Source organism: Pseudophryne corroboree, chromosome 9 (genome assembly GCF_028390025.1).
Source record: "Pseudophryne corroboree isolate aPseCor3 chromosome 9, aPseCor3.hap2, whole genome shotgun sequence".
In the NCBI taxonomy this organism is placed as follows: Eukaryota; Metazoa; Chordata; class Amphibia; order Anura; family Myobatrachidae; genus Pseudophryne; species Pseudophryne corroboree.
The window spans coordinates 456,807,900-456,821,798 of NC_086452.1; the positions used below are offsets into that span (position 1 = coordinate 456,807,900).

The 13,899-nt window shown below is 46.5% G+C and overlaps 1 protein-coding gene and 1 long non-coding RNA gene across 6 annotated transcripts in view; one reads left to right on the forward strand and one right to left on the reverse strand.

Annotated features, from left to right (window-relative positions):
• Positions 1 to 13,899, reverse strand: part of FGD5 (FYVE, RhoGEF and PH domain containing 5) — a 244,466-nt gene that overhangs the window by 142,698 nt on the left and 87,869 nt on the right. For all 4 annotated transcript variants that reach the window (XM_063941238.1, XM_063941236.1, XM_063941235.1 and 1 more), the window contains exon 4: positions 2,217 to 2,275. In XM_063941238.1, coding sequence (XP_063797308.1) covers positions 2,217 to 2,275 — 59 coding nt within the window. The remainder of the gene's footprint in view (positions 1 to 2,216; positions 2,276 to 13,899) is intronic.
• LOC134958554 (uncharacterized) overlaps positions 11,709 to 13,899 on the forward strand; it is a 101,265-nt gene continuing 99,074 nt past the window's right edge. For both annotated transcript variants that reach the window (XR_010187059.1, XR_010187058.1), the window contains exon 1: positions 11,709 to 11,788. This is a non-coding gene — a long non-coding RNA (uncharacterized LOC134958554). The remainder of the gene's footprint in view (positions 11,789 to 13,899) is intronic.

Sequence of the window (13,899 nt, forward strand, 5' to 3'; positions counted from 1 at the left end):
GAGAGAGAGAGAGAGAGACAGACAGAGAGAGAGAGAGAGCGGGTGGGCGGGGAGGGGGAGAGAGACAGACAGACAGGAGAGACAGAGAGAGAGAAGGTGGGTAGTGGAGAGAGAAAGAGATACAAACAGGAGAGAGAGATGGATAGAGAGAAGGTGGGGAGGGGGAGAGAAAGAGAGAAAGTGGGGAGGGGGAGAGAGAAAGAGATAGAGACAGACAGACACAGGAGAGAGAGAGAGAAGGTGGGGAGGGGGAGAGAGACAGACAGGAGAGAGAGAGAGAGAGAGAGAGGGGGGGGAGAGACAGACAGACAGGAGAGAGAGAGAAGGTGGGGAGGGGGGGAGAGAGACAGACAGACAGGAGAGAGAGAGGGTGGGTGGGGGAGAGAGACAGACAGACAGGAGAGACAGAGAGAGAGAGAAGGTGGGGAGGTGGAGAAAGAAAGAAATACAGACAGGAGAGAGAGAGGGATAGAGAGAAGGTGGGGAGGGGGAGAGAGAGAGAGAGAGACAGACAGACACAGGAGAGAGAGAGAGAAGGTGGGGAGGGGGAGAGAGACAGACAGACAGGAGAGAGAGAGAGAGGGGTTGGGGAGGGGGGGAGAGAGACAGACAGACAGGAGAGAGAGAGAGAGAGAGAGAGAGAGAGAGGGTGGGGAGGAGGGGAGAGAGACAGACAGACAGGAGAGAGAGAGAGAGAGAGAGAGAGAGAGGGTGGGGAGGAGGGGAGAGAGACAGACAGACAGGAGAGACAGAGAGAGAGGGGAGGTAGAGAGAAAGAGAGACAGACAGGAGAGAGAAAGGGATAGAGAAAAGGTGGGGAGGGGGAGAGAGAAAGAGAGAGACAGACAGACACAGGAGAGAGAGAGAAGGTGGGGAGGGGGAGAGAGAAAGAGAGATAGAGGGACAGACAGAGAGAGAGAGAGAGAGAAGGAGGGAGGGAGAGGGACTTCAAAGTTACTATAACATCTCCATAATCTGCAATGCAGCAATGTTCTATGGGGGTCATTCTGAGTTGATCGCACGCTGCCGATTTTCGCTGCGCTGCGATCAGGTCTCTACTGCGCATGCGTTTGCACCACAATGCGCAGGCGTGTCGTACGGGTACAATGCGGATCGTTGCTGAGCGATGGATTTAACGAAGAATCCATACGCACAGCCGATCGCAAGAAGATTGACAGAAAGAGGGCGTTTATGGGTGGCAACTGACCGTTTTCTATGAGTGGTAGGGAAAATGCAGGCGTGTCCAAGCGTTTGCAGGGCAGGTGTGTGACGTCAATTCCGGCACCAAAAAGACTGAAGTGATCGCAAGGGCTGAGTAAGTCCAGGAGCTACTCTGAAACTGCACAAAATGTTTTTGCACAGCTCGGCTGCACAGGCGTTTGCACACTTGCAAAGCGAAAATACACTCCCCCGTGGGTGGCGACTATGCGTTTGCACGGCTGCTAAAAACAGCTAGCGAGAGATCAACTCGGAATGACCCCCTATGTAGCTTGCTCAGGAAAATCATTAGTACAATGGGGGTCATTCCGAGTTGATCGTAGCTGTGCTAAATTTAGCACAGCTACGATCATGTTCCCAGATATGCGGGGGGACGCCCAGCACAGGGCTAGCCCGCCCCGCATGTCTGTCCACCGGGGGCACAAGTACAAAAGCGCAGCTCCTGCGGCTGACCGGGAGTTTCTCGTCGCTGCCCCTGGTCGCAGCGGCTGCGTGTGACGTCACGCAGCCGCTGCGGCCCGCCCCCCGCACGGTCCGGCCACGCCTGTGTTGGCCGTGCCACCCCCTCCCGCCCAGCGTTAATCAGGCAGAAGCGATCGCTAGGGAACAACGGCCTTAGGCCGTCCGGCATGCGCCGGCGCACTGCTGCGCTGCCGCATGCGCAGTTCCGACCCGAACGCTGCGCTGCGAACAACTACAGCGAGCGATCGGGTCGGAATGACCTCCAATGTATCTAACGTGTTTGTACACACTCACAGTATTCATCAAAGGGAGGAGAGCCCTAAACACAGGGGAAATGGTTTTCGCTGGATATACTGTATGTTTTCTTCCTATCCTTACAGCTGCGTATCTTTAGCAGCAGCCATCGCCGGGGGTCTCCTGTGACGGCTTCCACATGCACAGCTAGCTGTCTCACACTCAGAGTGCAGCATTACCTGTACACCTATGATAAAAGTACATATACTGCTGGTATAGGACTAGTGCAAGTATATACTTACGCTTTCTCCGAGGCGACGAGCTCCTCCACAATGTGCAACGCCCTCGTGGGTCCATCCTTCTAAATAGACAGCAGACAGGAATACATCAGGTAACGTTCCCCACTAATATTATTTGTTATAATAAAGCATAGACCAATGGGCGTATGTTACACAAAACGACACAACGTAACTCACACACAATGTACAAAGCTCCACTTACAGGCCAACCACTATAAACATGTACATTTCTATATATGAAGCATGAATGTAAAGCAACTGAGTCTTTTTATAACTTTAAATTGCAACTTTGATAAAAAGTCAAGTTAAATTATGTATTTATACTTCTCAACCAACATGAAAAGAACGTTTCTGTGTGTGATCACCAATCGTACAGAGCGCTTCCGTTACCTAGAAGACTGCAAGCCTGTCACTGAGACTCAAAATGATCAGTCTTATGGATAAGCAAGATAACAGATGGCAACTAGTTACCCGCCCCGTCAAAATAACGGAAACAACATAACAGTAATATCAGTGCAGTTGGCTGTGCATGCCTGAACAGGGCGGCCATTCCGTCGGCCGCCATCTCGTGGCCGCCGGCGTGCAAAACACTTGAATTCCCCCCATAGAGCTGAGGATGAGCATTAGTCTTTTATTATATAGGATTGTGGATCCGCCCCACAACCTCTAATTTGCTGAAGTGACCAGACTATACAGAGAAAAGACCACATACGTAAATCAGCGAACTAATATGCCGTGACTTAGTATTTCTGCCTCATGTCTGTATATGGAAAAGCCCAACAAATTCTAATACACAACAAAAACCACAGCGACACCCAGAAAGTGCGCCTGCGAGATTTATAGGCCAGTCACAGAGTACACTGGGGCAGATGTATTAACCTGGGCCCTCATTCCGAGTTGTTCGCTCGGTATTTTTCATCGCATCGCAATGAAAATCCGCTTAGTACGCATGCGCAATATTCGCACTGCGACTGCGCCAAGTAATTTAACAATGAAGATAGTATTTTTACTCACGGCTTTTTCATCGCTCCGGCGATCGTAATGTGATTGACAGGAAATGGGTGTTACTGGGCGGAAACACTGCGTTTTATGGGCGTGTGGATGAAAACGCTACCGTTTCCGGAAAAAACGCAGGAGTGGCTGGAGAAACGGGGGAGTGTCTGTGCGAACGCTGGGTGTGTTTGTGACGTCAAACCAGGAACGACAAGCACTTAACTGATCGCACAGGCAGAGTAAGGTTGAAGTTACTCAGAAACTGCAAAGTAGTGTGTAATCGCAATATTGCGAATACATCGGTCGCAATTTTAAGAAGCTAAGATACACTCCCAGTAGGCGTAGGCTTAGCGTGTGTAACTCTGCTAAATTCGCCTTGCGACCGATCAACTCGGAATGAGGGCCCTGGAGAAGGCATAAGGAAGTGATAAACCAGTGATAAATGCAAGGTGATATACAGACCAGCCAATCAGCTCCAATATTCAAATTGACAGTTAAGGCCCGTACACACTGGCCGATATATCGGCCGTTCTCTTGAACGGCCGATATATCGCGGGTCCGTCGGCCAGTGTGTACGGCCGATACGTCTGTGAACTCCGTCGCTCACAGACGTATCGCGTCGGCCCCGCAGCACAGCCGACGCCCAATATATCTACCGATATATTGGCACGTCGCTGTGTGTGTACGGCGATATATCTGCAGATATATCTTTCCAGTGTGTACCCACCTTTAGGAGCGGGCTGGCTGGTGCCTTTATCACCTTGCACTTATCACTAGTTTATCACTTCCTTATGCCTTCTCCAGGATAATACATCTGCCCCACTGTCCTTTACTGGGGAAGGTTATATGGCTTTTTCTATGGACTGCAAATGTAATTTCTTTCCGAGTGCAGACAATAAATCTATGGGTTTATGATTCAAAAAACTAAGCAAAGGTAACGTATGTACAATACAGCAGCTTTCCTACAGGAGCGGTTTCTGGCGGCCTTCTCCCCTGCAGTTCTCTGAAGTCCTGCACTGGTCGGATTAGTGCCTCAGACTATGGGTGGTAATTCAGATCTGATCGCTGCTGTGCATTTTTTGTGCTGCAACGGGCATCGGCGCCCTGCGACAGGATGGTCCGAAGAATCCATTCGTACGGGCATTCGCAAGGAGATTGACAGGAAGTGGCCGTTTGTGGGTGGCAACTGACCGTTTACAGGCAGTGTCCAAAAAAAGGCAGGCGGGATCAAGCGTTTTCAGGGAGGGTGTCTGACGTCAGCTCCGGTCCCGATCAGCCAGCTCTCATCGCAGCGGCTGAGTAAGTCCTGGGCTGAGCAGAGACTGCACAAAATCACTTTGTGCAGCTCGGCGTACACATGCGATCGCACACTTGCACAGCGAAAAAACACTCCCCCTGTAGGCGGCGACTATCTGATCGCAGGACTGCAAAAATCACTGCCCAGCGATCAGATCTGAATTAGGCCCTGTGATTGAGTCATTTGGGGAAGGGGGAGGAGGATTACGGTAATTTGTGGTTTGTGTTTTTTTGGTGGAGTGCTGCAAAATAGATCAATTTGGCAAGACTCCCGAGTCTTCCTTCATCATTCTGCAAAGGATATGTCCCACTAATTCAAGACTGAGGAGGTCATCTCTGGCCAAGAGACTGGGATTGAGTGGTACTGCAGAGGCAAACGGAGGATTTCTAGAAGAAAGTTTCCAAATGCATGATTTTACAACAAGTGAGGCCAGTAATCAGCGTTTAACAAGCTATAGTCTGCCTCGTACAAAGGGGGTCATTCCGAGTTGATCGCTCGCTACCAATTTTCACAGCGCAGCGATGAGGCTAAAAATCGGCATTTCTGCGCATGCGTATGCCCCGCAAAGCGCACGTGCGTCGTATGGGTACAAAGCCCGTTGTGGTTGTGCACAGGTTGTAGCGAAGTTTTCAGTCGCACTGACAGCCGCAAGAAGATTGACAGGAAGGTGGCGGTTCTGGGTGTCAAATGACCGTTTTCAGGGAGTGTTTGCAAAAACGCAGTTGTGTCTGAAATAACGCAGGAGTGTCTGGGCGTTCGTGTATGACGTCAAACCCGGACATGAATAGGCTGAAGTGATCGCAAGCGCTGAGTAGGTTCAGATCTACTCTGAAACTGCACAAACTGTTTTTGCAGAGCTCGGCTGCACAAACGTTCGCACTTCTGCTAAGCTAAAATACACTCCCCAGTGGGTGGCGGCATAGCGTTTGCACGGCTCCTAAAACTAGCTAGCGAGCGATCAACTCGGAATGACCCCCAAAGTGTCTGCAATACTAACATCCGTTAAATGCAGCAGTAGGACTAGCACATCAGAGTTAAACATCCTCTAATAAATATATAAATACGTAAGAGAACTAGTGCAAGACTGCTATTTCTAAAAACACATTATCCCGCCTCATGTTAAGACGCCTGTCTCTTCTTGGTGGCAGCTACTCTCTGGACCAGTGAGCTGACTGAGCGCTCAGATCCGCACACAACATCAGACATGGTAGGCGAAGCTGCTACCACTGGGCAAGTGCAACAGCTTCATTCCACCTCTTGTGGTCATGATTTGAGCTGCTGGCTGGGAGATGGGGATTTCAGGGTGACTGGAAACCCCCCTTGAGTTTGCCTATGCACTGTGCTCAATATAAGCTGTCTGTCTCTTATTGTTCCATAGTCTTAGTTGCATGAGAACTGTCTATTTGCTTCCCCTTCTGTTTTTATTTAGTTTCGGGGCAGCTTGGATTATGGGAGCCTCCAATATGCAATGAGGTGAGTGAGATGAGAGCTAGAGGCTGTACAGGGTGGGGGGCATGCACTGCACTTGGTGACTGTCTGTTTTGTTTAGAATGGTGATAGGCCTATGTTGGTCCTAACTGGGGTCTGAGAAAGGAGAAGGTTTGGAGTGTCCCCTCTCTATCCTCACGCTCCACGCAGGTTGCAAGTATTTGACCACATTGTACTCATCCAGGGGAAGATGTATCAAGTCTTGGAGCGTGGTAAAGTGTACAAGTTGCCCAAAGCAAGCAATCAGCTCCTAACTGTCATTTATCTAACGCTGCGGGGCAGATGTATTAAGCCTGGAGAAGTGATAAAGCAGTGATAAGAGCAAGGTGATAACGCACCAAACAATGAGGTCCCAACTGTTAATTTACATAGTGGAGCTGATTGGCTGGTGCGTTATCACCTTGCACTTATCACTGCTAAATCACTTCTCCAGGCTTAATACATCTGCCCCTGTATTTGAAATGACAGTAACAAGCTGGTTGGTTGCTTTGGGCTAATATTCCACTTTATTTCTCTCCAGGGATTGACACATTCCCTCAGTCTGCTGCAACTGGAAGACATGCAGTAATGTAGCCCATACACTTACACAATATAGCATACAATCCTTCGATTTCGATCGCATCTGTGCGATCAATCACATGATTGTATGCACATATTGAGCACCCTGTGACGCGATGCGCGGGCATGCCACTCGAATATCGCGTTGCAAAATAGGTGCTGCACTTTATATATATTACATTGCAGTGCGATTGCATGTGTTTTTAAACACATGCGATATATTGTACTGCGATGCGCGATGGGAACCCACTCGGCGGTGACTTACCCATCACGTGATTACCATGCGATCTATCACATGATCGCATGGTAATCACTATGGCAGTTCAGGTGCAATGAAATTCATCACTTCTAATATTCTCTGTGCACAGTGAAAATAATTAAAAGGAAAAAACTTTAAAAAAATATGCAGGATGCTGTAGCCACAGGGATTTCAAGTTTTGTCCGATAGTATAGGATATAGGAAGATAAACTGGATATAATACCCTGGTTTTCATCGGAGTATCCTAAATGCAATCTCACTGTAATCCAACGTGGCTAAATGCCTTATTCCCAACCGTGTATGTCAGGACTGTAATTTTCATCTTTAGGCTGTGGGAACATCGACGGCAGAAGCCTGAAAAGGGGTATAGCCTATAGAAAAGGGGTGTGGCTTGTTCGGGTGCAGCGGTCGCGAGCCACGCCCCCGGCTCTGTGAGCTGCTGGCATGCCCCCTTTCCCTCTGTCTATAGTGAATAGACGCTGGGAGTGCAGGAGCCTCCGTGGGACACTGTGGCCTGCAGGTGGAACAGCGTGTATAATATAGATAGATAGATAGATAGATAGATAGATAGATAGATAGATAGATAGATAGATAGATAGATAGATAGATAGATAGATAGATAGATATTATACACACACATTTATAGACTATTGCAAGGAAATGGATTTGAACACAAATTCTCTATATACCACACTCATGCACATTACTGGAGAGCTTGCTATTATTCAGTTAGAATACCCTTTATTAAAGACTTTTCAATATACTGCCATACCCAAGATTCAAACCTCTAACATGATGTATTTGATCCTACATAAAAACTATGACATTTCTAACAATATGGTGCTACTTGTAATCTGCAAAAATATAATTAGAATTGCAACTGAGCAGATCTATGTAGTGTGCAGCCACACATCCAATGCTTGCAGCCACACACTACATAGATCTGCTCAGCCGCAATGCTGATCATTTGTTTTCACAAAGTACAAGGTAAGCTTTACATAGTATTCTCTAGCTTAGAATTCTCTAGCTTTCTATGCAAGGGCAGATAGGTCAATGAATAGATTGTCTGACTGCAATGCCACAGGCAATAGGTTTGAATCCCGGGTATATCAGCATCTTGAAATGTAATAAAGGACAGTATGACTGAATAACAAAGAAATCTCAAGTTAACTTTATGAATGTTCTATAGTTATCAGTGACAGAAGGGGTCAGGGTAGGAGACTGGGGCGGTCAGGTGATGCTGGGCTTCCAAATGGGGGGAAGCTGCAAGTTAAAGTAATTAAAACAGATATTTGGCAAGTGCCGCCAACAGCGCCCCCTACCCTGCAGCGCTATGTGGGGTGGGAGGGTCTAATTTATTTATTTATTAGCAGTTTCTTATATAGCGCAGCATATTCCGTTGCGCTTTACAATTAGAACAACAGTTATAGAACAAAACCGGGCAAAGACAGACAGACATAGAGGTAGGAAGGCCCTGCTCACAAGCTTACACTCTATAGGGAAATAGGCATTGATACACAAGGATAGATGCTACCTATTGCATAATGGTCCACCAGATTGCTAGGTTTTTAATGGGTTGTATGATATGATCACCCAGCAATGTTGGTCCAACAGTTGCATCTCAGTTGCAAACGCTGTTTGCATTAAATTAGAGTTTTTAACTTAATTTTAACAAAAACACTTTTTAAATAGTATTTTTGATTATGAGTACTCAACTTTTTTTTAAATTGGACTATGGGCCTAATACAGCGTTGTACACTATTGCAATTGTGATTTTCTACACTACGCAATTGTTAATGTTAGTAAGTGAAGCCAGTGATTGCGATGTCGAGGGGTCTCTACGATCCCCCCTCTCCCGCCCATACATGTTCGTTTTAGGTTGGAGTTGCTATCACTGCTGCTTACATAGAACCTCCGCGATAACACTAATATGGTAATGTATTGAGGGGTGTGGTTCATCAAATCGACAGTGTCTAGGTCGACAATGTTTAGGTCGACCACTATAGGTCGACAGTCACTAGGTCGACATGGATGGAAGGTCGACAGGGTTTCTAGGTCGACATGTGCTAGGTCGACAGGTCTAAAGGTCGACATGAGGTTTGTTTGTTTGTTTTTTGGTGTCGTTTTCTTCGTAGAGTGACCGGGATCCCAAATTAGTGCACCGCGTCCCCTCGCATGGCTCGCTTCGCTCGCCATGCTTCGGGCATGGTGCCTTCGCTCCGCTACCGCTTCGCTCGGCACACTTTACCGTTCCAATCGTAGTCCACGTGGATCGTTAAGTATGAAAAAATAAAAAAAAATAAAAAATGTGAAAAACTCATGTCGACCTTTAGACCTGTCGACCTAGCACATGTCAACCTAGAAACCCTGTCGACCTTCCATCCATGTCGACCTAGTGACTGTCAACCTATAGTGGTCGACCTAAACATTGTCGACCTTCAGACCGGATCCCGTATTGAGTCATCTGCAACACCATCGGCCGGTTTTGTGACAAATGGGGTCGCGCAAGACCGTCAACGCAGCAACAACAAAGAGGCAAGAAAATGTAAATAAAAAAGAAATAAAATAAAATTATATATATATATATATAAAATAAAATAGCCTGCCATGGCGATACGGAAGAGCGCCTGCGGATTTACTGAGAGTCAGGTCCTATATGAGGAAGTCAGTGCCTCTGACAGAGTTTTGCTGATCCCCTGTGCACTAGTACAGTGATGAGTACGGTAAGCAGACCCTCACACCTGCTCTACACTTTCTGTATTATATTTTTATTATTTTATTTCTAAAACATTAACCACTTAACGGACGATTTTTTTGTCCCCAAAAACCGCTCCGTTTTTTTAATGAGTGAATTAGGTGAAGAACATGAATTTAACCTTTATAATAATTTTATCTCAAACATCGGAACATCTGTCGGGAAGATTGGTAACCTCGGGACACTTCCCTGCCGCTGCTAACACTGTTTATCTGACTGGTCGCATCCTGTGCGACCAGGTCAGATAAAACACTGCTTGGTGTGGTCGCTCCTGATGCCACCACGCCAGGCAAGTGGTTAAAGTATTTTTTGTTAACCAAAACGTCCTGATATAATAATCACAATATAGATAATCTAGATATTCTTATTTAAGTAAATAGGAGAAATGCAGTATAAAGTGACTTTTTTCAAAACTGGCTGTTGTGATCAATTTGCACTATTATAGTGGCCCTCATTCCGAGTTGATCGGTCGCAAGGCGAATTTAGCAGAGTTACACACGCTAAGCCGCCGCCTACTGGGAGTGAATCTTAGCTTCTTAAAATTGCGACCGATGTATTCGCAATATTGCGATTACTAACTACTTAGCAGTTTCTGAGTAGCTCCAGACTTACTCTGCCTGTGCGATCAGTTCAGTGCTTGTCGTTCCTGGTTTGACGTCACAAACACACCCAGCGTTCGCCCAGGCACTCCCACCGTTTCCCCGGCCACTCCTGCGTTTTTTCCGGAAACGGTAGCGTTTTCAGCCACACGCCCCTGAAACGCCGTGTTTCCGCCCAGTAACACCCATTTCCTGTCAATCACATTACGATCGCCGGAGCGAAGAAAAAGCCGTGAGTAAAAATACTTTCATCATAGTAAAGTTACTTGGCGCAGTCGCAGTGCGAACATTGCGCATGCGTACTAAGCGGATTTTCACTGCGATGCGATGAAAAATACCGAGCGAACAACTCGGAATGAGGGCCAGTGATCATAACAATCAGTCATTAGTAATAAAGTATATTTCTATTTGAGCTTTTAAAGTGGAAGGTGGGGGATGTGTGCATCGATTGGAATGAACAAATATTGTTTATGCATAAACACTATAGGGGGGTACACACGGAGAGATCAGTGTTTAAAATCTAAGCAATCTGACTAGATCGCTTAGATTTTAAGCACGGATCTGCCGTGTGTATGTCCCCCAGCGATAGCGTGCATCGCTATCGCCGGTGCTAGATTGAGCCCGCATGCAGGCTCAATCTAGCGGGTCACTCACTTCAGCGCTGTGTGAAGTGAGCTGCCCCCCGTTGTCGTCCCCCCCCCGCTCAGCACAAGCGGGGGGGGAGATGTATGCTGAGCGGTCTGATGTTAAGATCGCTCAGCACACATCTCTCCCGTCAGTACTGGCCTTATCAGCGATCGTGCTGAGCAAACATTTTGTGGGTCCCAGGGACCCCTCACTTTAAAAAATTGGGGTCCTACTCCAGTATTTCTGGGTCCCACGACATATTATGGGGGGTACTGAAAGATTGCGTCACTCCAAGACTTGCTTTTCAATAGAATATATTAAAGCTCATAGTTACTGTATGTTACATTCAAGGTATACATACACTGACAATACAGTGTCAGTGCATGTACTGTACACTCTTTTTTTGTATTGCCAGTACATGTATACCTTGAGGAAAGCAGTGGTGAGCGTTGAAACGTCGGAGAATGTAACATACCATGAGCTTTAGTAGTAAGTATTGAAGTGCTGCAGTCTTTCATTGCCTACCATTACTTTTGCTGAAGGCCCCCCAGCAAGCTGAACCTTTGTATGTGAGCGAGTACTGGTTCATTACCTATATATATATATATATATATATATATATATATACCAATACGAAAAAACCGCACTCGAAGACTGAGTTATAAAGTCAATGTATTAAAGCACATAAGTGTTTCGCTGCAACGTTTCGCTGCACAATTGCCCCTGTGTCAAGGTTTGCCCCCAAAACGTTGGAATGTTATGTGTTTTAATACACTGACTTTATAACTCAGTCTCCGAGTGCTGCTGCTTGTTTGTATTGGTTTCTATTGGATTTATGCCACAGGACACCGCAGCAGACACCATTCTACAGGAGAGTGGTGGGGTGTGTGAGGTCATGCTGTGATGTCATAATGGACACTGCCTATATCAGGGCTGTGCTGTAGCTGTCTCTTGCATATGCCTCCAGAGGCCTGGCATGGCATAGCACACTGGCAGAAGGTTAGTGACTGGACAAAGATAAGAGCAACTTAGTCCGAAGCGTCGGCAGACTTTTACCATGACTATTATAATATATGACTTGTGACTTTGGGGATAGCATAGTATTGGATAAAAACTAAATCTCACATCTACTGGGACAGTGCCGTTACTTAGCAACCACAAGCGCCTGCAAATGGGCCATTGGAGATATTAGAAGAGCGCTGTCTAGATGGGCCTATAATGTTCCTAATTTAGGGGTCTATTTACTAAGCCTTGGATGGAGATAAAGTCGCAGCCAATCAGCTCCTAACTGTCATTTTTCAAACACAGCCTGTGACATGGCAGCTAGGAGCCGATTAGTTGGTACTTTTTCTCCAGTGACTTTCTCTTAATCCTTTATGTGCGACTGCACCTATGACATCTTCTTGGCGTTGTTTGGTGAGCCTATAATGTTGCAAAGTAAATCCTCTACTCTCGCTCTCTGCCTAAATCCCAGTGTGCCAGTGTTGCAGGCGGGTGTGGTTCGTTTTATCGACAGTATCTAGGTCGACAATGTTTAGGTCGACCACTATAGGTCGACAGTTACTAGGTCGACATGGATGGAAGGTCGACAGGGTTTCTAGGTCGACATGTGCTAGGTCGACAGGTCTAAAGGTCGACATGAGGGGGGGGAAAATTGTGTCGTTTTCTTCGTAGAGTGACCGGGGTCCCAAATTAGTGCACCGCGTCACCTCGCATGGCTCGCGATGGTGCCTTCGCTCCGCTACCGCTTCGCTCGGCAAACTTTACCGTTCCAATCGTAGTCCACGTGGATCGTTAAGTATGAAAAAATCCCCCCCCCCAAAAAAAATGTGAAAAACTCATGTCGACCTTTAGACCTGTCGACCTAGCACATGTCGACCTAGAAACCCTGTCGACCTTCCATCCATGTCGTCCTAGTGACTGTCGACCTATAGTGGTCGACCTAAACATTGTCGACCTAGACACTGTCGATCTTCAGACCGGATCCCGTTGCAGGCTGATCCATTTTATTAATGTGCAGAGGTGTAAGAGAATTATATTGTGCTTTAGTCATTACTTTTGTTTTTATCCAATACTACTGTATATACAGATGTAGCTACGCTGATCATGGCTACATCTGAGGTAAACGTGCACCCTCGACGCAGCTATGCGCGCCTACGCCTAGGTGTGCCGAGCTGCGGCATTTGCCGCTCCCATTCATGCGAAATGGACGCACAAACGTCTTAAACATCCAGACGTACATGGAGCGGTTGTGCAATTGCGGTATGATGTAGCCACAACGAGAGTGGCTACATTTGAATAGTTGTAACTCCCTGTTAGCATCAAAGATGAGTGCTATGGTGGTTATGGACATTTATTTTTTAAATATATTTTGCTTGAAGTTGTCTCTATTTTTATTAATAAATCCTCTCTAAAGGCGAAGAAATTACACATATTTGAGTAGACAAAAATATTAGGAGAGTTCAGAACCATGCATTCTTTATTCTACATAAGAGAGTACCAGACGAGGCAGCCATGTTGGATGCAATACATAGGTCACACTGTGCGATTAGCAAAACACGGCAGTAAGGCATACAAGGGTAAAATGAAAAGCAACTAACAAGACACCTGGTTCTGCAGCTTACACAGTAAGGAAAATGGTCCTACTCTGTAATTGCTTTTAGACACTTTTCTCCTTTATAACAATTTTAAAGTGAGCTGAGGGGAAAATAACGAAAGAGGGTCCAGTTATATTTTAAAATAATTAACAAAAAAAAATTATCTGCAAAAAAAAAGTTATATAAATTCTCCAAAGATGGTAAGGTCATATTGCGCTCATATTGCGCTCATATTGTGAATTGCATACTATATTTATACGAAGCCCACATAGATTACTGACTCCTCAGGAGGGATGTAATAACTTTGGCCTGTGGCAGTGTCGGACTGGGACATGTAGGGCCCACCGGGAAAATGCAGTGGTAGGGGCCTATATTTAATGGTATTGTTGGTTAGTCTCCAGAAAGGGTGTGGCCAGCCATCACATAGGTGTGGTTAACCATTAAAGCGCATGGTCTGGGCCCCCTGATAAGTGGTTCCGGTATGAATGGTCGACCATGTTATGGTCGACAGTC